At 31.2% G+C, this 23,691-nt stretch overlaps 5 protein-coding genes across 5 annotated transcripts; 2 read left to right on the forward strand and 3 right to left on the reverse strand.

Annotated features, from left to right (window-relative positions):
• Positions 1-4,977: 4,977 nt before the first annotated feature.
• On the reverse strand, positions 4,978-6,524 carry LOC125077308 (coiled-coil domain-containing protein 43). The gene is made up of 4 exons (XM_047689217.1): positions 6,330-6,524; positions 6,022-6,243; positions 5,788-5,933; positions 4,978-5,393 (listed from the first exon to the last, which is right to left on the reverse strand). The coding sequence occupies exons 1-4, from the start codon at positions 6,492-6,494 to the stop codon at positions 5,321-5,323; spliced, it is 606 nt and encodes a 201-aa protein (XP_047545173.1). The 5' UTR covers positions 6,495-6,524; the 3' UTR covers positions 4,978-5,320.
• Positions 6,525-6,827: 303 nt separating this feature from the next.
• On the forward strand, positions 6,828-7,866 carry LOC125077306 (proteasome subunit alpha type-7-1-like). Its single transcript, XM_047689216.1, has 3 exons — positions 6,828-7,029; positions 7,102-7,572; positions 7,649-7,866. Exons 1-3 carry the CDS (start codon positions 6,928-6,930, stop codon positions 7,823-7,825), a joined length of 750 nt encoding a protein of 249 aa, XP_047545172.1. The 5' UTR covers positions 6,828-6,927; the 3' UTR covers positions 7,826-7,866.
• Positions 7,830-9,373, reverse strand: LOC125077309 (heat shock factor protein 3-like). Its single transcript, XM_047689218.1, has 6 exons — positions 9,002-9,373; positions 8,785-8,923; positions 8,604-8,705; positions 8,466-8,511; positions 8,116-8,386; positions 7,830-8,049 (listed from the first exon to the last, which is right to left on the reverse strand). Exons 1-6 carry the CDS (start codon positions 9,371-9,373, stop codon positions 7,900-7,902), a joined length of 1,080 nt encoding a protein of 359 aa, XP_047545174.1. The 3' UTR covers positions 7,830-7,899.
• Positions 9,374-10,232: 859 nt separating this feature from the next.
• LOC125077350 (protein FAN-like) lies at positions 10,233-17,877 on the forward strand. The gene is made up of 13 exons (XM_047689273.1): positions 10,233-10,520; positions 10,587-11,187; positions 11,331-11,402; positions 11,634-11,836; positions 12,444-12,687; positions 12,904-13,026; positions 13,532-13,793; positions 14,164-14,590; positions 15,144-15,232; positions 15,520-15,652; positions 16,191-16,395; positions 17,372-17,516; positions 17,636-17,877. The coding sequence occupies exons 1-13, from the start codon at positions 10,507-10,509 to the stop codon at positions 17,734-17,736; spliced, it is 2,619 nt and encodes an 872-aa protein (XP_047545229.1). The 5' UTR covers positions 10,233-10,506; the 3' UTR covers positions 17,737-17,877.
• A 1,086-nt stretch (positions 17,878-18,963) lies between these two features.
• Positions 18,964-22,047, reverse strand: LOC125077181. The gene is made up of 2 exons (XM_047689023.1): positions 21,578-22,047; positions 18,964-21,293 (listed from the first exon to the last, which is right to left on the reverse strand). Exon 2 carries the CDS (start codon positions 21,189-21,191, stop codon positions 19,050-19,052), a length of 2,142 nt encoding a protein of 713 aa, XP_047544979.1. The 5' UTR covers positions 21,192-21,293; positions 21,578-22,047; the 3' UTR covers positions 18,964-19,049.
• Between the last annotated feature and the right edge of the window lie 1,644 nt (positions 22,048-23,691).

Genomic DNA, 23,691 nt, shown 5'->3' on the forward strand with positions numbered 1-23,691 from the left:
AAACAATTTCTTATAAAACACCACCATAGTTAAGCCATTTTGTACAAAACATTTACAAATTTCATACACAAACCTTTCTCGTGTATCGCTCTTTGTATTAGTGAAAACTGAAAAGTGCAACAAAATCGCTTGAGTGGTTTAAAAAAAAGAAGTAGATAAAACGAAAGCGACTATGTTTTATACTATTTATCGATATTTATTTATAGATTTAATTGGATAAAGATTAATACCTAGTCATGACAAGAATATCATCATTTTTCAACGTAGTTAGACATACAGCCTCACAGACTTTTTGTGAGTATTAATGAGTTGTAATCATATTACATATATGTATAATATTTTATTGTGATCGATAGTTTTTGCAGCGCAAGCCAAATAAATGACATATTTTATAAGCAAAATTCGACGCCTTGTGTTACATAATACATTATAGCTTTTTTCATAGGAATAACAACTTTTTTTTCCATAAAGTATAGCTCACATTACTGCAGAATAATTTAGCTTTTCATAATATGTAATTTTCTTTTTCAAACGATTGACCAGGTTTTTAATTTTCTCCATTACAAACAACGAATGTGACTTACATTTACATTATAATTAATTTGTAATAAAAAGTAGGTTATTAATTATCCTCGCTTTTAAGCTGCGTTCATTATAAAGTTACTTACCTAGTTAAAATTTCGTTACGTTATATGCCATAAAAACAATTTTCCCTCTTTTCTTATACATGTTGGTACATTGACCTCAGCCAGCGGCATCTTAGTTAAACCCTTTGAAATACCGTTCCGGAATGAAAACTGTCGGGATGTAGAGCGAGCATTGACCGTTTAAACTAAAGTATAGTAGGCTCGAGCTTCCTGAGGGTAAATTTGCGTGAAAAACACATTTCACTTGGAAGACACGTTTAATATAAAATTTCTTGTAGCGTGTTAAATATATTTTTTTAGAAAATGAAAAAAAAAGCTCAATTTTTTTTTAATATCTACTATTGTTTTGTAAACATGTTTTGTAGATTATATATAGTAATTGTGTGGTAATTAGAAATTTATTTAATTCCTAAAAGAAGTTTGGTTTATTGTTTAGGGTTAAAATTTTTGTTACACATATTTACTATAATAAGAAATATTGTGTAGTAAATAAATTTACTTAATTTCCATAGAAATTGAAACAATAAACTTAAATAAGACTTTATAGATGAAATGAAAATGGTCAAACGAACTTATTCCTCAGTTCTCACTTCCCAGTAAGTATCTCAAAGCAGCTTACGAGGGCGCAGCCGTACACCAACTTTTCCTTTCACGGAATAAAATAGAACCTCACGTAAAAGCATAACAGGATAACTTTTTACACTTTAACTTTGCAGATGGTTTTCACTTTTTCGGACTTTAAAATTACGAAGCGGGATTCTTTTGTCTTGCAGCATTATGCTATTTATATAGAAGGTACCTTTATAATATTATATTAACGGCGCTTTATTCCATAGACAAGCGAAATTAAGAGGAAATTTATTTTTATAATAAAGTAAAGTAGTTTTTTCCAAACGCATGCAGACTTTCTTACTATATTTTAATTCCGACCAACGATAGACTTTAAACACAACGTTGGTGATCGTACCCGCATTGGAACGAGTTCCAGTTAAAAAAATGAAAAATATTTAAATAACAAAGAACAACTTTTTTATTCTATACCTACGTAATATAAACAAAAAATAAATAAATAATCAAGCTACGTAACACACTACTTATGATGCACGGAGAAGGAACGCTTAACGTGGGTGAAGCCGTAACAAATAGCTAGTGTATCTAGGTATGAAGCGTAGTCTATGTGGATGCCTACTTATTACATTTAATTCCAAACTGTAACATGACGATTCAAAGTGTTTTTTTAGGTTTTATTTATTTATGCATAAAAGTTTACAAAACAAAATACTTATAGCTTGTATCAGAAAACCAGCCGGGTTTGTAATAAATGCTAACAAAGAGTTAGATCTAGGTACGTTATCTACAGAATATTAATGCTAGTTGAACATGTTGTTCATAAATTATCATATTTGACTTAAAAAGTATTATTTTAGTTTTTTCTTAATGTTAAGAGGAGTAATATGGTTTCCGTACATCAATGGTTAATTCATTAACATGCGAGGATCTAGGTAACTAGGTAAGCATTCGTACGCTCGCCATACCTATTGCGCGCACTCAGGGTTCATAACTAGCACTCATAAGCCTACTTGAATAAATAATATTTTGATCTTTCATTTACCAAGTATTAAATAATTGCTCGCTCTACATAAAATTATAAGCGTTTAATAATTTAATTGCGATGAGCTTTTGTCAAACGTTGCGTTGCGTTATATTTATTACATAAAGCGAGAAAAGGTTTTCTTTTGCATAATTCAACGAAAAGAGTCGGATGATTACTTTGGTTGTGGCTTCACAGCAATATTTTAATGTTAAATGTTGGGACTGAAACCTCTGCAAGCACAAATAAATTTTGGGTAAATGGATTTTAAAGATCCGGTAATTAAGTAACGTGTTGTGATACACATAGATATAGTACTATAATTAGTAGACTTTGACAGCTAATTTTATGATTTGTATTTAACGTACATTGAGGATACTGCTGGAGCTGCAGCATTGATTACTTCGCTGTATCGTATGAATAATCAAGGCACATTACTACACTAGGACGGTGAGAAATTTGTAAGTAATAATTCATGCCGAACGATGATTTCACTTTATGATATTTATTATCTTATGTACTCGACTTTTAAGTGATTATATTAATGAGCTTTAATATTACAATTTTGGTCCAAGGACCAGATGAAGATCTAGAACTCTTCTGTATCGTAATTTTTCGTAATGGATCAGATCCGACTCTGTGATGATGCTCGTCAGCTGGATTGGTCATCGGTATTAGCTGCTGCACATCGCCAATATCCCAGTGTCTGAAAACGAAAGTCTTCAACCAGTGCGTCCTACCGGTCATGACCTACGCAGCCGAGACGTGGACACTTACAGTGCGGCTGGTCCACAAATTTAAAGTCACTCAGTGGGCTACGGAGAGAGCTAGGCTTGACGTTTCTCTGAAGGATCAAATCCGGAACGAGGTGATCCGACAGAGAACGAAGGTGGTTGACATAGCACAGAGGATTAGCTACATGTTGTGGCAGTGGGCCGGTCACATCTGTCGAAGAACCGATAACCGTTGGGCAAGAAGGTTCTAGAATGGAGACCGCGTTGGAGTGATGATATACGGAAGGTGGAAGTAGAAAGTGGATGAGATGGGCCGAAGATTGGGCTCATTGTCGCGCCTTGGAAGGCCTATGTCCAGCAGTGGACTAATACAGCCTGATTATAATGATGATGATGATTAGCTGCTGACTCAATTAATAAAAAAGTAGATTTTTAATACTCTCACTCAGTTATACAATACCCATGCTCCTTTAAGACCAGTTAAAATAAAACAACTTCCAGCACAGTGGTTGTCGGACGAATTAAAAAGTCTGATTGAGAAAAATCACCATGAAAAATATAAATTTAAGATACATGACAATGACGCTAATCGCGATATAGAAAAGTTTGGAATCGATTTAATACAGCATGTAGTGACGCTCAACGACGTTCTATCCACAAATCTGTCGAAAACGGGGCACAACAAAAACCTTACGCTTGGAGTTGGTAAATCATCACATCAATTGACGTCGAGCTTTTAAATAGGCATTTCTCTTCCCTTGTGTACTCGATAGTGTTGATAAAAATCGCACGCTTAATATTCTTTCCTCGCAACTAACTTCTAAATTTCCACCGTTAATATTCTTCTCTATCACTGAATGTGATGTTAAGAAGAACATATTATCCATGTCTTCGAATGACGTTAGTTCTGACTGCATAAGCCTTAAAATTATTATTCCAATCCTAGACTCTGTTGGCCCTATTTTACTGCATCCTAAATTATTCCATCACTCGTAGCACATTTCCTGATGCTTGGAAAGATGCTCAAATCATACCACTTCCCAAAAAACCTAATCCAATCAACAATACCGATTTTTGGCCAATTTCCATTTTGTCGTTCCTTTACTTGTAGATGAGCACTTTCCTCAACAATCACTCCATTCTCAGCCCTCTCCAATCCAGCTTCCGTGAAGGTATAGTATGGTCTCAGCTCTTGTTAATGTTACTGATGACATTCGTCCAGCGATAGATAATAAACAACTCACAATTTTGATTCTTTTGGTTTACAGCAACGCATTTAACTGAGTTGATCATGACATCGTTTTGAGTTTGTTAGGATCTATTAACATATCTCCAGTGGTAGTTTGATTTCAGATCGTATACGCCTTAATTAGACTTTCTCCTCATTATGTGAAAAATTTTAATTTCTCTAGTACACTTCCTTATATCTATATACATATCTAAACAGTACCTTATACTTAAAATGCCTGTGCACAAAACGAAATTTCTGAATAACTTATTTACTGTACGGGCTATAAAGTTATGGAATACCCTTCTGGAAAACATTAAACAATCTAAATTTATTTGCATATCTAACAGCTGTTAGAAATAATTACCTAAATAATAATTTAGATGACTTAATTTACTTACATTGTAACATTTTACTTTTATTACTGTTTCTTTTTTTCATGTGTTTAGTCCTAAGATTTCGGTATTATATGTTTGTGGAGTACAATAATGTATATTAATATTAACATTATTTGGGAATTAAAAGATAATACAAGTAATATAAAAGGTACCTCATGATATTTCCAGCCTTGTAAAATATTCTCTAATAATATATTAGAAATAAAGTACTTATAATGTAATATCTTATCTATATATAGAATAGATGTCAAAAATAAAGTTATTACACAGAATTATATTCAGTGCAATATTCTATACAATTCTACCATTTTTTTAAATAATCACTTAAAAATAAAACATAAGGTTTCTTTAAATTTAGTATTTATTTTAAATGTTCATAAATATTGTAAAATATTACAAACATTTACATAAAGTAACTAAAATACACTGTTTTATAGAGAGTAATACCATAATATTCAAAATAATGACCATGCGGTGACTATTATCATTATAATTTATCTTAACAAAATATAATCCTTCAGTAAATATACATTTGCAAATTAAACATAAAAAACTGATTATAAGATCAAATAAACAAAAAATCCAAAAAAAAGTCCTGTATAGTTATGTCAATGAAATACAGTCCAGGTTTTTAATAGATTTGCAAAAAAACTACATAAAAGTTTCCAACTTATTCGCTAACATTTTTTAGCCTGTTGGCTTCAGACATTTAAAGTTGCTTGCTATCTCTTTCTTTCGCCTTTTTGTGTTTTGCGTTTATCTTTCTTTTCCTCTTTCAATGCTTTTTGTTTCTCTCTGAAATTTAATAAAAAATTAAATGTTTATTATATTATGATACATACTTATCAAAAAATTGCATATTTTGCTAAAATTATTATTGACTAATTTATTTAGGTTTCATTTAACTAAATTAAATATATATATATATTTTAATACAGATGTTTATTTCAATGGAAATATTTTATGGACAAATTATCTTAATCTTATCTTAATGTATATTGAGTTTTAATGTCAATTAAAATTACAAGCACAGAAACTAATCAAGTATTACTGCTAAAAAGATGTACTCATAGAGAATTCAGAAGTGTTGAGTTCTCTTCTACTTTTGCATTATTATTATATTATACACAAAAAAATAAACGTAATATAAAAAATTGTCATCTGTTATCAATAAATGTATAAAACTTACCTATCTTCTTTGTCTTTTTCTTTTTTACGTTGAGCTTCGAGTCGAGCATGCTCTCTTCGTTCACGAGCAGCAGCAGCAACATCTAATGCATTCGTATTTCTAACTAAATCTTGACGATCGCTTTCCTCTTCATGTTCTTGATCTTGCTGAAAAATATGGGTATATTACGTATTATATTAAACATACAATGATAGAAAAACAAAACAAGTTTCATTTTAGAATGGGCTTAGCTACCTCATTATCAGACAGCTGACTATACTGAGATAATATAGCTTCTCGTATTCTCTTCTCTTCTTCTGTGTACTCACGACGAGCAGTAGTTGCTAAAGACTGAGATTCCAATAACTTCGCTAACTGAATGTCAACGTCTGCTGCACATTTTGGATTTTCTTCTTTAGGTTTATACAACTCCCACTTATCTAATATTTCAGTAACATGATCTGATATGTCTTTGTCCTAAAAGGAATTAAATTTTTTCTCTTAGAAATTTGTAATAAAACGCATTGGAAAAAATATTCTAACCATTACGTTAAATCACTTACAACAATCTCAGATAGTATGCCTTCTAAAGCGTCTTTTTTTTCATCTAAAGTTTCTTCACTTTCTAAAATACCTGATATATATGATCCAAATACTCCTTCATCAGTTTTTAATGATCTTAGTTTATCACTTAACCATGGGCCAAATTCGCCTTCGGCAGTCGCCATGTTGACATTATGACTATTTCAGTTAATCAATCATCAATATTCTCCTTCTTATCTTTGACATTATTTGTCAGATTCTATAGATAATAAAAGCATTCTCTGAGAGTCGCTATAGATGTTTTTCAGTAATCATTCGTATACAGAAAGGAATAATAAATAAAACTTTTTCACAATTAACAAATGCAATTTAAAAAAAAATTCTAGTTGCTAAATAAAATCTGGGAATGTGTTTTTTCTGATGAGTTTTACCATACTATGGTGTGTGCCCAATTTTTTTAACTCTATGAAATCTACTTTGTCTTTTCTCAAAAATGACAAGTTACGAGTTAAATTGTCTCGTCATGATATAGTCTGTGTTAATCGAAGTTGTCTTGTTTCGGTGTAGCAATTACTAAGCATATTCTATTTGTTAACATTTTCACAAGAATATTTAACAATGTCTGCTAGATACGATAGAGCTATTACAGTTTTTTCACCGGATGGTCATTTACTACAAGTAGAATACGCACAAGAAGCTGTCCGAAAGGGATCAACTGCGGTATGTACCTCTGTAAAGTTAAAACTTAAAACTTAGATTTTACTTTCTTTAAAGCAAAACTATTTATTTTAGGTTGGTGTTAGAGGAAAGGATGTCGTTGTGCTAGGTGTTGAAAAAAAATCTGTTGCTAAACTTCAAGAAGAACGAACTGTACGAAAGATATGTCTACTCGACGATCATGTTGTTATGGCATTTGCCGGCTTAACTGCAGACGCACGTATTCTTATTAATCGCGCACAAATTGAGTGTCAGTCTCATAAACTAACAGTAGAAGATCCTGTTACACTTGAATACATAACAAGGTATATTGCTGGACTCAAGCAAAAGTACACTCAAAGTAATGGACGTAGACCATTTGGTATATCATGTCTGATTGGAGGATTTGACTATGATGGTTTTCCACATCTCTTTCAAACTGAACCATCTGGGATATACTATGAATGGAAAGCAAATGCTACTGGTAGATCTGCCAAAACTGTCCGTGAATTTTTAGAAAAAAACTATACTGCTGATGAGGTAGCCACTGAAAATGGTGCAGTAAAGGTAAATTTATAATTTCATTATTATTGTTCATGTATGTAATAAGCTTAACATGTATTCATTATGTTTTTTTTTTTAGCTCGCTATTCGTGCCCTCCTTGAAGTAGTTCAATCTGGGCAGAAAAACTTAGAAATTGCAGTAATGAGAAGAAATCAACCAATGCAAATGCTAGATATGGATACTATAAATTCATATGTCTCTGTTATTGAAAAGGAAAAAGAAGAAGAAGCTGAAAAGAAGAAACAGAAGAAATAATTTTTTTTAAATAACTACTTTAATACATTGCAAAAATTTTACATGAATTTTTAATTTCATACAATACAAATAACTTAAGAATTTAATAAATCAATAGTTTGAGAAATTTGAGAGTAAAGTTCCCTAAAATTAGATAAACCTTCTTGGTTAGAACCTTTATTATCTATTATATCATATAACATTTGGTCCCATTCACCATGATAATGATTTATGTCATTATCTTTCTGCAAAAAAAAGCTTTTGTTATACAAAATAATAATATTAATAAGAATTAAAAGATAAAAAGTCACCTCAGCCATTGTGCCATCATCAATCTGATTATTTACTGATGGTAAGACACAGTTTAATGAATTGCATTCATGAGATGCTTCACTGCTTTTAACATGTTCTTCAATGTCACTGGTAATATTAAACTCAGCTAATAATTCAACATCAGATTTTTTTTCAGTAGGTTCATCAAGATCTGGCATACTAAGAAATTGAGTTGAAAAATTTTCATTGTTTGGTTGGCATGTGTCCATGTTTCCAGAAAAATCCAGAAGACCATCTTGTGACAAGTCCCTATCAAACAAAAAATCTGTATAAATCTATTCTATTCTAATTCTAATTTTATGAATAACTTGTGAACTCAATAACTTACCCATAGTTTGTAGTGCTTGAGTTTTCATTGATACTTTGAACAGTGTCTGTATAGGATTTAATAAGACATTGGTAAAGAATATAAGGAAAGGAATTTGGAGTGATAAAGTTATGTTAAGGATAGGAAATGGGAAAAGACCTGATTTAGTAAATTCTTTTTGATGTTCCATATTAACATTGTCTGTTATAAGCCAATCAAATTCAATATTTTCTTCCTCTTCACAATAATCATCTGTCGAATCTGAAATCATTTGAACTGTTATTGATTGGATAAATGTTTTGTTCATATGGTTATCTTACAATAACCAAAATAATCTTACCAACATATTGTGAGTTACAATCTTTTGATGAATTCAAAACAAGTAAATCTTGAGCTGCTTTCTTCAATGCTAAACGCAAAGCGCGACGTGCCTTTTGTAAAGGAGATATGTAAATAATTTGATCAGAATTTTCTAAACTCTAAAAAAGGCTTTTTAATTAAATTGACTTATAAAAACTGAATTAAAGAAAAGTGAACTGAACTATATAATACTGAACCTTCGGCTTAAAACCCCGTTTCATAGTTAAAGCTTTTCTAGTTATCTTATTAAGCAATTCGGGTCTACCATACTGAAAATTATCGTGGATAAACTCATGCATGTAAGGATTGCTGGAATTACACAAAGGATCCTGTAGATGAGATGTAACTTTCCGAAAGCCATATAAATTTAATTGTCTTATAAAACTGGAGATGTTAGTTGTTTTGAAGATGGAATGATCGCATTTTAAATAATGCTGGAGAACTCGATAGTTTAATAAAATTGTACGACCTGTACCACCCCATAATATTGCATCAGTATGCAAATTGAGCAAATACCACAACTTTTGTGGGAAACGCATTTGTAATATAGCATTTGTGGCTTCCTGCATTTTTACAAATAAGTTATGCAACATAAATTACTTAAAAAAATAATTAAACACAACTTTCTCTATGCTACTGTTAAAATTCGCGCCGAATATTATTTTGCATTCGCCATATTACTTTTTGATTTATATTATTTAAAGGTTGGTAATATCCTAAGTAAAGTCGAATTACGCCGTTACAAAATATTATATTAATAAAAAAAATATTTTTTTATAAACTCATTACATTTAATTTGTCTTTACATCACTATAATTATTATAATACATTGTCTCGTTTTCTATGTGGCATGCATACATTAATGATTAATAAAACTTATGTAGTAAGTAATCTTAATAAGCTGACAAAAGTTTTATCAGCAAGTTAGATTTTTTGTGTGATTTAATATTCTATAATGTATTCCTATAATATACTCATATAGTATCCTTTTTTCATAATTATTACCAGTGCACTTAGGATGAACTTTTGAATAAAGGTTAAGTTCATCAAAATAACTACCAAAAATAAAGAAATATCTATTGCGCAAATTATTGACTATCATATAAAAGCTGTAAAGATGAATACGATAAAGTACTACTACTAATAAATTTGGATTTTTAAGCATAGCTAGGTCTTAAAGCACGCATTTTTTACTATTTTTTTTATATAAAGTCTTTCTCATATATGTATTTTTTCATATATTTAAGTAAACACATAAAATGATAAAACATACTTATAAATTTTAACACTTGGCACACCAGCACTTTTAAATTTGTTTCCTGTCTTATTAAATGATTGAAGAAAATTGTCAATTCAATTTGACATAATATATTTTAATATTTTTGTTTTGACATTTGTCATTGTTCTGTTTTTGAGAACTATGTATTCTATTAAATTATGTTTAAATTAAAAACATTTTTAGAGTAACTACTTACTAACTTACAAATTACTAGTTTTTCAGTCGATATTAGTATGAATACTTATAGTTATAGCATAAAAAAGATAAAAATCATCCTGCAGTTATAGTGTTGAGTTTTGCGTTTTCAATAAGTTAAACTTCTATGAACAAAGTAAATTTATATTAGTTGAAACAAACCATTTATAAATTTATACGTTGAATGTCTACATTTTTTGAAGAAACAAGAAGTAATTATTAGCTAACATGAATAAATCGAGGTAGTAATTTTTTTTCACAATGATTAAAAATGCTTGCAACAGCTTCTAATTTAATTAATATCACAGGTTTTCTATGTTACTATTGGAACCGGGAGAGATTTACTTTGAAGATTATTCTTGTACAATGAATATGGAAATAAAAACAGGATGTGGACAGCAAGGTCGCTTAAAGCTTTGTTCTAAATCTCTGGTTTTCGAACCTAGAGAGTGGGCACATCCATTGATTAAGCTACATTTTAAGGAATGTATTGATATTGATACTGTACTGAATGGAAGTTCAAAAGATACTAATATGATCAAAGTTAAAGTAAAACAATATTCCGAAATGTTAGAAGAAAACATTTTAGCACCTTACAAATTTATATATGAAAATATGGATTTCGTTTTTTTGTTCGATTTTGCCTCGGCTGATGAATGCTTGCGTCAAATGCAACAACTGCTGAGAGCTTCAACACTGCATGCTCCAGAGCACAACAGTATGGTGGCAACAATTCTTCATTCTCGCTATACTAGGATGATATTTGACACAGTTATGATGGAAGATTTTACAGAAAAAATTATCTGCGAATTCCAAACTGAAAAGATTTCTCCTCTAGTTAGACATCAAGGAAAACTTGCATTGACACCTACAACTCTTTATTTTCAGCCATTTAGTAATGTTGAAAATGTAAGTACCTCATAAGTAATAAAATAAAAATTTACTTAATTTTTACTTATTAGCATTCCTGTTTTTATGGGTTTGTGCAGGGTATTATTAAAAAAGATAAAAAGTGATAGGATTATTGATGATATAATATTATTAAATTTCAGAGCCCAATTTTAAAGATGAAGCTTGAACATATGAAAAGGATATATAAAAGAAGATTTTTATTAAGGCAAGTTGTATGTATCTGTGTATGTTGTCAATTATCTTTTTGTTTGTAGTTTTTATTTATTTGCTTTAAATCCATAATAAAAATAGCTCCTTCTGTGATTTTCTTGCTTGCAATAAATATGAACCTAACTGTACTAAGTATAAAAATGAATAATAATTTTATTTAATCATAATATTTAAAAAAAAATCAACAGCTAATTAAAATGATATTGTTTAATTATTAAAATATTTCATTTTAGGGCCTCGAAATCTATTGTGCTGAAGAAAGTCCAATCTCACATATATATTTATCTTTCCAAAGTGAAAAGGATAGAAATAGGGCGCACCAAATATTGGAAGAGTCTCCGAATGTTAAATTAGACAGAGTGCATATAGAGGAGATGACATTGCAATGGCAAAATGGTGTTGTATCAAATTTTGATTACTTGATGCATTTAAATTGGTAATTATTTTTATTTATCAGCATTTTATTCGGTATAAGTAGCCATTTAATTCTACACTCTGCATACAACAATGATATTATAAAACAAATATGTTATGAGAAGTAGGATATCAAAATTCATAAATTAATGAAGGTCATGTTTGTATACTTGCTCTAACTTTCTAATTTTTATAAGATATTTTGAAAGAATAATTTACTATAACATGGTCATCCAGTAAATATAGCCATTCAAGCCAGCAGGATTTAAATCAATAAGTAAATATTTTTGTATTTGAATCTCTAACAATTTTGTTTTTGTAAGAAAATTGACACAATGTATTTCTTTTCTAAAAATTATCTTTCATTTAAAAAAAAATAACTATGTTGAAAATGATTTAATATTTCTGGCATAGATTTTATGAATGGTCGTTTACTTTATTACATGTAATAAATTCAGCAATCAAATAATAAACACATTTCATGATATGCAAAATAATTTTTAAATGCATTATTCCAATATACAATCCTCTTAATATTTCCAATCTGTTTGTTATCATTATATATTTCTCAATAAATGTTTATCAACTTACATATGATGATGAAGGTATAGTATTGATATTCTTTAAAGCCTTGCAGATAGAAGCAATAATGATCTCACTCAATACCCTGTGTTTCCATGGGTGATAGCAGATTACACTTCAGAAAATTTGGATTTGGAGTCTGTTCAAACATTCCGAAATCTGTCTAAACCAATGGGAGCTTTGAATCCTGACAGGTTGGAAAAATTACTAGAAAGGTACCACGAGATGTCTGATCCAAAGTTTTTATATGGATCTCATTATTCAGCACCTGGCCTCGTATTATTTTATTTAGTAAGTAATTTTCAGTAATAGTGATACAGGTACATAACAATTTACTATTTACAGTAACAAAAAAACAAACTTTGTAACACAACAATATGTATAACAATAACATATGTATTTAAGCAATATCTGTTTTAATTACAATATAATAATATGTTTTTTTTTATGGAGATTATATTATTTAGTAAAATTAATTTTATTAAATTAATTAATTATCTGTTTTAGGTTCGAAAATATCCTCAATACATGTTGTGTCTCCAAAATGGAAGATTTGATCATCCAGATCGAATGTTTAACTCTGTGAAAGATGTTTACAATAATTGCTTGAAAAATATGTCTGATTTTAAAGTAGGTACTATTCATATACTTAAAAAATATTTGTAATTCCAGTCATAATCAATAATGAATAAGGGTTGGGTTTGCCTTTTCCTTGAGATATCCTTCCATTCTATTGCTAGAACATAGCATTTATATCAAGAATAAAATTAATAGGTAGTACTACTATCAACGACTATCAAGCAAATAGTTAAAGTAATATGTATTAACTTTTTTTATTTGTATTTTTTAATGAGTGGTGCAAACTTGCATCTATATTTTATACCGGTGCCTATTTATTTAAAGTTTTCTACATACTGAGCTGGTGATGTTTTCCTTTCCTGCTGAGCATGAGATCAATTAAAAACAAAATTAAGTACTTGTTTTACCTGTGTTTGAAGCCATTATTTGGTTAAGATTTGAATAGATAGAATAAATTTGAAGTTGAAAGTATATTATTGTACTATTTGTGGTAATTTTCTATTTTATTTGAATGTGATTACTGTTGACAGCATTTTAAATAAAAATTGTTTTTTAGGAACTAGTTCCAGAATTCTACGATACAAGTGCAAATGGAGATTTCTTAGAGAATATGTACGATATTGATTTTGGGGAGAGACATAATGGCAGTAAAGTAGACAACGTTAGTCTCCCGCCCTGGGCCGTGTCTCCGAAGGATTTCGTGAATAAACTCAGGGAAGCCTTGGAGTCAGAGTATGTGTCTAGACACTTACATTTATGGATTGATCTCATATTTGGTTATAAGCAAAGAGGGGAGGAGGCTGTGAGAGCTTTTAATGGTTTGTATTTTTTTTTAATTATATTTAATTTAAAATCTTATTATTCTTATACATAATATATTATTTTATTTTTTATATGACAATATTGCTACGAAAATAAATTAAATGTACCTACATGTCTAATATATTTTATGCTAAAGATGAATATAATCAATTTATATAATTGTAACATATAAGCCTGTAAAATGACAATCCAAATGTGCTTGTAAAAGCCTACTCGAGAAATGTATATTGTGATTTTTATTTTAAACTAGCAACCCTTTGCTTACCTTCTATTTTATCTAATTGAGTATTACATCGATATAATTGAAAATCTGCAAAATCGTAATTACCGAAGTTCTTTATTTTTAATTATTTTATTATTTTTTAGTGTTCCATCACGTCTGTTACGAGGGATCGGTCGATCTCGAATGCATTTACGACATGAACGATCGACACGCGCTGGAAGTTCAAATAATGGAATTTGGTCAAGTTCCCAAGCAGCTGTTTACAAAACCACACGTCAGGAAGATTTTACCAAAGATCCTAAAACCTTTATCGAATAAAAGTTGCGATAATCATGATTACGAATATAGTATGGAATGCGTGAACACTATAAGGCTGCACAAGGAAGCCGTGACGTCAGCGCTGCGGACGGGCGACCGCGTGATATCAGTGTGCAGGGACGGAACCCTCAAAGTGTATGACTTGCTACAGAGGAAGCAGATACGGAGCGTCATATTGTGCTCGACGCCGCTCAGCTCGTGCGTCATGGTGGATGAGAATATCGTAGCCGCTGGGTCCTGGGACAACGAAATGTAATTTTCTGTTATCAATATCCATATTTATGGTTAATAGTATAAAAATAAAATATTGAAGAGATAAATTAAAACTAATCATCACCACTTTACATACACATTATACATTTTAAAGTTATAATGCCTTATGTAATAAGCCTTCGTATACGTTTTTATTTCTTTATACATATTGCGACATTTTACCAGCGTGACCTCCTAGTTGACGAACGAAATAGAATGAATGTGGTGCATGCATTGCATTTTTTATTTTTTCTTGCAGTACCTGGTGTTACCTCGTATGGTTGTACGTTGATATGTGTGAAGTTTGCCTTCAGATGAACGATTCGTAGATTTTCCTAAAATAGGAACTAAATTACCTCTTATTTTCTTACGAGCATCCGAGGCACAGAAGTTCTCCAGTGCTTCAAGACTCTGTTATTCAAAATTTTTCTATAGAAAAAACAAAATAATTTTGTCATGTTCCCTGATAAAGACTACCTAAACGGCTATCAGAATTTTGTCGTTTGAGGAAGTTTGATTGAAAAGGTGAAAGCAATTAATGTTTTATTTCCAGATATTTGTACGACGTCGAATACGGTCGGGTCGTTGAGAGCTTTCGAGCACACGACGATTCAGTGAGCTGTTTGAAATGGTTGCAGAAAGGTAATACATATTTATATTTTTCATTATAAGGTATCCCAGGTGAGATAAACAAATGATGAAAATATTTAAAATTACTATAAATGGTTTAAAAAGTGTGATATATAATGACGTATATTCGAATACAGCGTAGCAAAACAAGAAGATAGCGAAAGATCATAAACACAGTAAAATCAGCGATAGAAATCAAACATTCAAAAACACACGCGGGACGTAGTCGCCACCGCTGCATCTCGTTCGTCGGAATGACGTAACGTTTTAAAATGATTGTATTTATATTTAATTTCCAGATCGCTTGCTGATATCGGGCGGCTGGGACGGCGTGGTGCGCGTGTGGGGCCACGTGGGCACGGCGGGGCAGGCTCTGCGCGGCCTCAAGGCGGAGTTCGATCATGACGGGAAAATCACCATTGTTGCCTACAGGTACATAGCTGGTTTCTTTAGTATTTATTAAATACTAGTTGGACGTCAGGTGTAAAGCATAAAGGCCAATGTCCTTTCTTCGAGTTGAAGCTTGCTGTATATTAAATTTTATCAAATTCGGTAATTCGGCCGTGAGCGACAGACAGACAGAGTTACTTTCGCGTTTATAATATTAGTGTAGAAGTATAGATATCGTAGTTTAAAGAGTTGTCCGGACCACGCTATCTCAATCCACCGGTTTCGAAAGACCTCACCATCAGATTTATCGTTTTAAGCATTTATCATCATCTGTCAGAAAGTAATGAACCCAAGGTTTGGTGTTGGTAAGCGGTCGCCCTGTGGCAAGTTTTTATAAAAAATTTGTATCATTTATCAAAATTTCATTCTGAGGAACTTAAATCGTCTAGATAAAATACTACGTTAGTAAATTTAATATTAATAAAATTTTCAAATTTGATTTATTGTATTTAAAATAATTCCCTTTACTTGATAGTACTATGTGAATTAAATGTTATTTTTTTAATATTTTTTTTCGCAGATACAGACGACACATACTCGAAATATTTGCGGGCACGTCGGACGGTGAAGTATTCGTGTGGGATTATTCTACGAAGGATCTTATGAACAAAATCAAAGTGCATACATCGGCTGTGAGCGGTGTGTGTCTCTTGTGCGAAGACAGGATTGTCACAACCAGTGAGAATGGAGACTTGAGTGTTACGGATCTCAGTGTATTAAACTCGGTAATTATAAATTTATTTTATTTATGTACGTCGTTGACCTTGCTCGATTGGGCATTACCGATAAATATGCAGCGCGGAAACGTCACCCCTTATGTGCGCTGTATTTGCGGGGAAAAGTGTCACATGTCCGTTTCGTTGGAAAATATTACGTAAAGTATTCGTTAAAAATAATTAAAATAAAAATCCGTGAAAATAGGCTGAAGGTTCCCTTATTTGTTCTCTTGTGTGACTCAATATTCCAATGTAAATGTAATAGTTTTGTAATAGCTTAGAAAAAAACTAATAATAAAAAAACAAGGAGAATTTATCATATATCTATTACTTGTAAATGTTTTTATTTTTTTGGAGACCAAGACTAAATGCTATTTATTATGTCGGTATTTTTTTTTAGTTTAGATTATGGTTACTATTATTTTATAAAAAAGGAATAGTGTGACTTAAATAAAACCTATTCACGTATTACGCCTTGATTGGTTGTTCTAAACCTCCGGACAAAGTCAAAAGTCAAAAGAGCCCGACGATTATTTAACGAAAACACTAATTTTATGTTTTTTGACTAAATGTTTATAATTATTAGTAATAAATAGGTTGGTATTTTGATTAGTTGGTAGTTTCATATTTATCAGATTTTTGACAGTGTTAGGGTAGATTATATACATTTTTATCATACAAATACAAATTGTATGTATGTAAAACTTACAAATCAACAATACAATAGTCTAACTAAAATGATACTTCATTAAAGTATTGTTAGTCTAGTTCTCTTGTGAGTTTTACATACGGTGCGCTCTATTTTAGAATATATTCTTAAATAATAACGACGTATTTCATTGTATTATTATAACGTAAAGATAAAATTGACTCAAATTTAATGATAAATTGTGCAAAACAAAAAGTGAAAACGTATAAAATGTTGACATCATGTGTTTCGAAACCGGTTGTTTTAATAGAAAGTAAATATATATGTGTGTTTTAGGTTTATCAAAAACAGGTATCTGTAACAATTACTAGTATCTGCTGTGACGGTACCTGCTTGCTGTGGTTGGGAGGGAGCTCCGGAAAGTTGCTGCAATGGAACATGATAACTGTGGCGCAGTTGAGCGAAGAACAGGCACACGATGGTAACACTTTTAATGATGAATTAAATATATTATATATAAATATTTTATAATGATTTTATGATGATATACATTACATACTTACAATGTTAAGGAATTATTTATTATGCTTAAATTTTCAGATTTGATACAGAGTATACACTTCGATTGCCCTTCAAAGACTCTTATCACAGCAAGTAATGATAAGTCGATCAAAGTGTGGCAATTAACACAAAGATCCTGACCTAACATAATCCACTTTTATTTCAGTATTATTTCTTCGTTTCTATATTTTCATAATTATAATTGCTTAAAAATTTTAAAGAAAATAAAGATATCCATTAAATACATAACTATATAAGACAATAAAGTGATATTATATTAGGATAGTAGTTTTCTTTGTGCCTGTTTATGTATCCGAATCATTCTGCTTATAATAAGTATTGCAGTATCTAAAAGCCTATTTCTGTTTTTGGTTATTCAACAATGAATAATTCTCTATTTCTAAACATTTACATTAAGTGATCCCGAGAAATCACTAAAAAACAAAGAAAAATGTCGCAGCTGTTTAGCACTAGTTGTGGTATTTGCTATATGCATATGTTGATAAATTCTGGATTAAACTGTTACTCATTGTGCCTTTTCACGGGCGTGCGTCAGATGAAGTATGAAAATGAGGTTTCGAGACCCGTGAATGAACTAAAAATAGTCAGTGTCGTTTCAACGTGCTACCATACCGTCCACTAGATGGCGTTTATTAGATATTACGTCGAAACCTAATTTACGTTATCGTAAATGCTCCTAAATGACTCTTGTTTTCAAATGAAACCTAATAGAACTTTATTACTATAATAACGGCTAAAGTGATTTCTCCATCCGTATAACATAAAGGGGAATTTTCGTGCTTAAAGTAAAAATGGCGTATGCTATTCTAACATTATTTTCACAAGGAAAACCTTAATTCAGAATAAATAACTATGTACGTCATAAATTGTTATATTAGCCATATTTAATTTCATACAAAAGCTAATTCTAGTGACGTTCTTAAGCTTAACGACACTTCACTATTTTCTATAGAGCAATTCGAGAGCATTGTAATTTCCCTATTACTATGAATGCCCTTAATATCGGAGCTTTGCAATATACATTTTTGTTTTTTAATCCATACATGATTTAAGCTGTATCATTGAACATAATGTTATTAGGTAATTAAATGTTGGTTCGTTAGTTTAAAGGAATAAACTTACGATTGCTAATGATTATTATGTTGACTAAATACTCCTGGTAAAATAATAATTCGGGTGGTAATTTAAATAATATTTTATTATCTTAACCTAAAATTGTAATACTTAGTTTTAGTTAGAGATAAATAAATTCTATAACATGGCTTAAGTCCTTATCATACTTAAGTAAAATATTTCAGTTATTATTATATCGGGTAATTTTTGATAAAACAATTAAAACATAATGATAATATTGAAGTCCCAATTAATATAATGAAAAAACATAGTAACGTAATAATTCATTGAGATGATTAAACGACAACAAATAATATATCTACACTGTAACAGACTCTACCATAGTCTTTTTTATAAGTTCACCAAAGTTTTCAGTTGTGTCACTTGTTTCACCTTCAGTCAAAGTTTGAACTTGTTCTGTTTGAACTATTGGGACACTTTCATTGACCTGAACGGAATGATCTAAGTTAAGCAGTGTATTGTGACTAAACCAATTTTCATCATTCTCTACAGCTTGTAACTTATTGCTTTGTTGATATGGCATTGTCATTAAAGTTGTATAATGAGAGTCCACTTTGTTATCAGTGTTTTCACAGTCCGGGATATTTTTATACATATCATAATGATTATGCGGCATTGATTGGTATGGCAACGAAGTATGTTCAGGCATGCTTGTACTTGGTTTCGGCATGTAATCTGAGTACATGTGACCATAATGATTGAGCATAGACATTTGTGAATTATGTGCAAATTCTTCGAAACTAGCTGCAGAAAAACTTTGCAACCCCTTAAAGTGGTGACTGTCCGGATATTGTTGTTCATATGAGTAACTGAGATCACATTGGTATCTTTGCATATTGTTTGCCATTGTGTTATACTCTATCGTGTTAGTGGCATGATAAGGCGGACCTTTGCCTTGGAGAATATTAGACGTGTAGGGATCATGGTTTCGATGATCAGATTTATCTACAAAAGTCATCATGTTACTAATTTTCAAATTTCTATGGTCTACGGGCTCACCTCTAAAATTAAAAGTATCATTTTGATTACTATTAGAACTATTTAAAGTGTGGTGTATATTACTAAAATTGCCTGGAATACAAGATTCCATTCCCAATCTAGGAGGTAGATTTAAACTAGTCATTGCAGATTCTTCGTGATTATGGCAGTTTTCTTTATTATACGGTATAGTGGGCACACAAGAAGCGTTTGCACTATGTGCTTCAGCCCATTTTCTTTTAGCGGCTTCTTGATTTTCTTCATTTTTCTTTTCAAGACCTATTCTCATAAGTGTATTGATAAAATGAGTTCGTACTCTCATAGGGTTAAACTCAATTCTACCAGTTGTATTACAACATCCATCTCTAGTACAACCACAAGGAAAATTAAGTCTATCGACTTGACATTTAATGCCAGCTAGACTACAAGAACAGTTATCTGGATTGCAAACACCCTTACAAGCACAACCACAGAATTCACGAGATGTTCTAATATCTCTACATTCATCTTTTTCATAGCCTTCAATTTTTCGTACACCAGCTGCTCTTAATAAAGCTCGCCTCTGTCTTGTTGGTACCGGTTGCAAGAAATAATAACTATCTAAATCTAACTCAGATTCAGATATATCACTAGCTTCTTCTTCAGTATCACTATCTTCACTGGACGACAGAGATGCTCCTTGTAAAGTATGCCGTTCACTTTTTATCTGTTGTAAAACTTGTCTATGCAAACGCCTTTGTTCTAGTGCATGTTCAACTAATGTAAACTTATGTATATGGCTATGCTCCCACTCCATTCCTAAAGTAGAGCCTCCTTGAGAAGGCACACACGTGAAACCTTGAGCCCTTGGAAAATAGAAAACTGTTACGTTGTCGAACTGTATTTTGTGTTTCTTTTTCTTTAATTGGGGTTCGTCATGTTGTTCGCAGTCATATTTTCTTTTAAGGCTACTTTTTAGGGGTTTTTTAATAGCTTCAATTGAATTATGGTCCTCATTTTCTTGATTATTATCGTTAGAAAAAGCGTTAACATTGACTTCGTCTTTTTCCGGTTGCAAATTGCTTGGTTCAATCGGACAAGGTAGTGCTATATTAAAGCTTGGTAGTTTACCATTATCTGGACTTTCTGAACCTAGTCCCGAGTCACTACCGTCAGATCTATCCCGCGCATCTTCTTCTCTATCGTTCAGTGCACAGTCGGACGGGAGACTACCAAGCGCAGAGTCCTCACTATCTGCCGATGCAGTATCTGTCTTGATGTCGTCTATATCACTTAAAGTATCGTTGTCATCTATCTTTTCAGCATAATCTATTTTACTATCACTGCTCTCATAAAAAGGAGAGCTATTCATATTTACATTAATTTGTTCATCGCTACAACTTAAATCCTCACTATTAACATCACTGTCACCGTTCTTTTCGTCTTTTGTTGCATCTAAGTATTCTTTACTGGACTCTTCCATTTCGACTGATTTTACTCTTAGACTGTTTTTATTGCTAGATTAGGCTATTCGTTTCTTTGATTTTTGCTTGACTCTAAGTGTAGCGCTCTTGAATATTAGTGTCTGTAAAATAAATTAATAAAAATCTTAATTCGTTGAAAATAAAATCTTAATTAAAACTTAAATGTATTCGATTATAGAGATTATTTTATATACGCAGAAAAATAAAAACTTTCAATGACACTCAATCAATATTATAGTAATAAATATATAATAATTATTTTATTGATAGAATTGAGGTCAAACAAAGTTAAAAATTGTTGCACTAAGTTTTGGTGCAAGGCACCCGTCGAGTTTGAACAGAGCAGCATTATAAATCAAACAAAATGATAATACAAAACCGGTACCTGTTTCAAAAGTCCGTGGCCTCAACGGGCTTCACCGGCATTCGTATGAGTGTCTTCGAATTCTCCAGTCCATTATGACTCATTACTCAAGCTGCTGATCATGCCTATATATTAAGATCAGCAGTCAACAACTAAGCAAGGAGTCATAATTTTTATTAATTCCGTTATCAATATTCACAGTGCCAAGCAAATATCACTTTAATGTTTAAGGTATTAAAGTCCTTTTCGTGACTCGCCGTTCATTGGTGACGCGCCGTATCGTTCCCTATTTATTTATTTTCTGCTTTATTTTGATAGTTTTTTCACAAATATTTTTTACGCATACATAATGAGTTTAACTAGTTTGATGTTGTAAAAACTAAGAACACACCACATTATACACATTAGCAAATCTAAAAACCAACATCAACACGATTTAATCGCACAGAGAGAGCTCACTTTTACTACAGCGAACTTGCCGTTCCCACTCTCGTAATCATATACGACGACTCTTGAGCGACGCAGGCAAGTTAGCATCCGACAAAATTTAATAGACGGCTAACATGGCTTAAATCGTTCCTTGTGAGACCTTCTGAATTTGGTAGCATAAAACTTGCGTTGTTCGACGTGACGTTACCTCTCCCTTCGCTCTTCCCCCCGGCCTTGCGACCCTCAGCACCGCGTTCACCCGTCGAATGCGCGCAAGCGCGGTTCGTCTCTCGCTTTGTAATAATACCAGCTCTACATTATCATTTTCCTTAGTGCAGTGATGTAGTACAACATTTATTTTAATTAATTTATGTCTCAAACATTAAGCTTACATATTTTCATAGTCATGGTGTCAAAGAAGAAATTTGTTTAATTAAATATTTTTTACGTTAACTTATAATATATAGCAATAAATGTATATATGTAATGTATTAGATATATGTAAAAATATTGCTGAAAAATAATATTTCCTTTAAATGTTGGATAGTAAATAAGCGTTGCAGTTCATAACCTTTTGCTCGGGCAAATTCGACACTCGACAGGTCTCTTTCGACACAAGCTCTACGTCATATCATGATTGTTGTATGTATACCTAATATGAACCAACTTAAGCTATAGTTATATATAACTGTATTTATTAATTATAAAACTACAAATGTAAAAAAAAAAACTATAGAAATAGAATAAAACAACACCGAGTCAATATTTTACTGCTCTTTAAAAGTATTAAAATGGTTCTTTAATACATTCTATACATATGTATATATGTATATTTGTTTGAATGTTGACAGAAACTTGAGTTTACAATTATATATTTTATTTCAGAAAACATTTTTTTTTTAAAACCAATGTTTTTCAGTAGTACTTATGCTTTTCATCGTTTTACACGAAATGTTTATCATATATAAAGAGAGGTAATTTAGGTAGACCATTTTTTAATAGATACTGGCTGATATGCTGTTGGAATATTATAATTATATCATTGAAATAATAAATTATCTGAAAACGGAAAATCTGCTAGACTTCATTTAAAATGTCCTTCTCTATATATTCTTTCGCAGCATGTGTACGTATAACTGATTTATTTTATAAACTTTTTTCGTCGATGTGTTATGTATGTTATTGTGTTACTAAGCTAGTTAATTTTTTACAGATTTTTATAATCTGTATATTAAATTGAATGATTAAATAAATAAATAATACATGACTTAGTAACACATCAATGGCTTTCAGTGATATAGTTAACCAGATATTTTATATATTATGGGTATTGTACGTGTATTTTTGGTCATACAAAAACACACTAAGTTACCATACAAATCACTTTGTTTCACGTAATTTGCATAACTGCGAAATAGCTTATGCATAGCTTGCCTGAACCATTTATAGAATTCAGAATGGTACGACCTTTTCTTATTAAAGTTGCTAAAGGCAGGTATACAATTTTAAATTAAAAAAACAATTACAAATTAAACAAAATCGATTATACATATATACATATATAGAATATCAGTGATTGGACACCTTTTTATATAGTACTTTGCAGTTATCAGCTTGTAAATCGTTTTATTATTAATGATACTTACTGGTAAAATTTGCAGATGAGGGACCGGAACTATGATCTGGTACAAGTTTTGTGTATATTG

The sequence above is a fragment of the Vanessa atalanta genome, chromosome 3 (genome assembly GCF_905147765.1).
Source record: "Vanessa atalanta chromosome 3, ilVanAtal1.2, whole genome shotgun sequence".
Taxonomy (NCBI): domain Eukaryota; kingdom Metazoa; phylum Arthropoda; class Insecta; order Lepidoptera; family Nymphalidae; genus Vanessa; species Vanessa atalanta.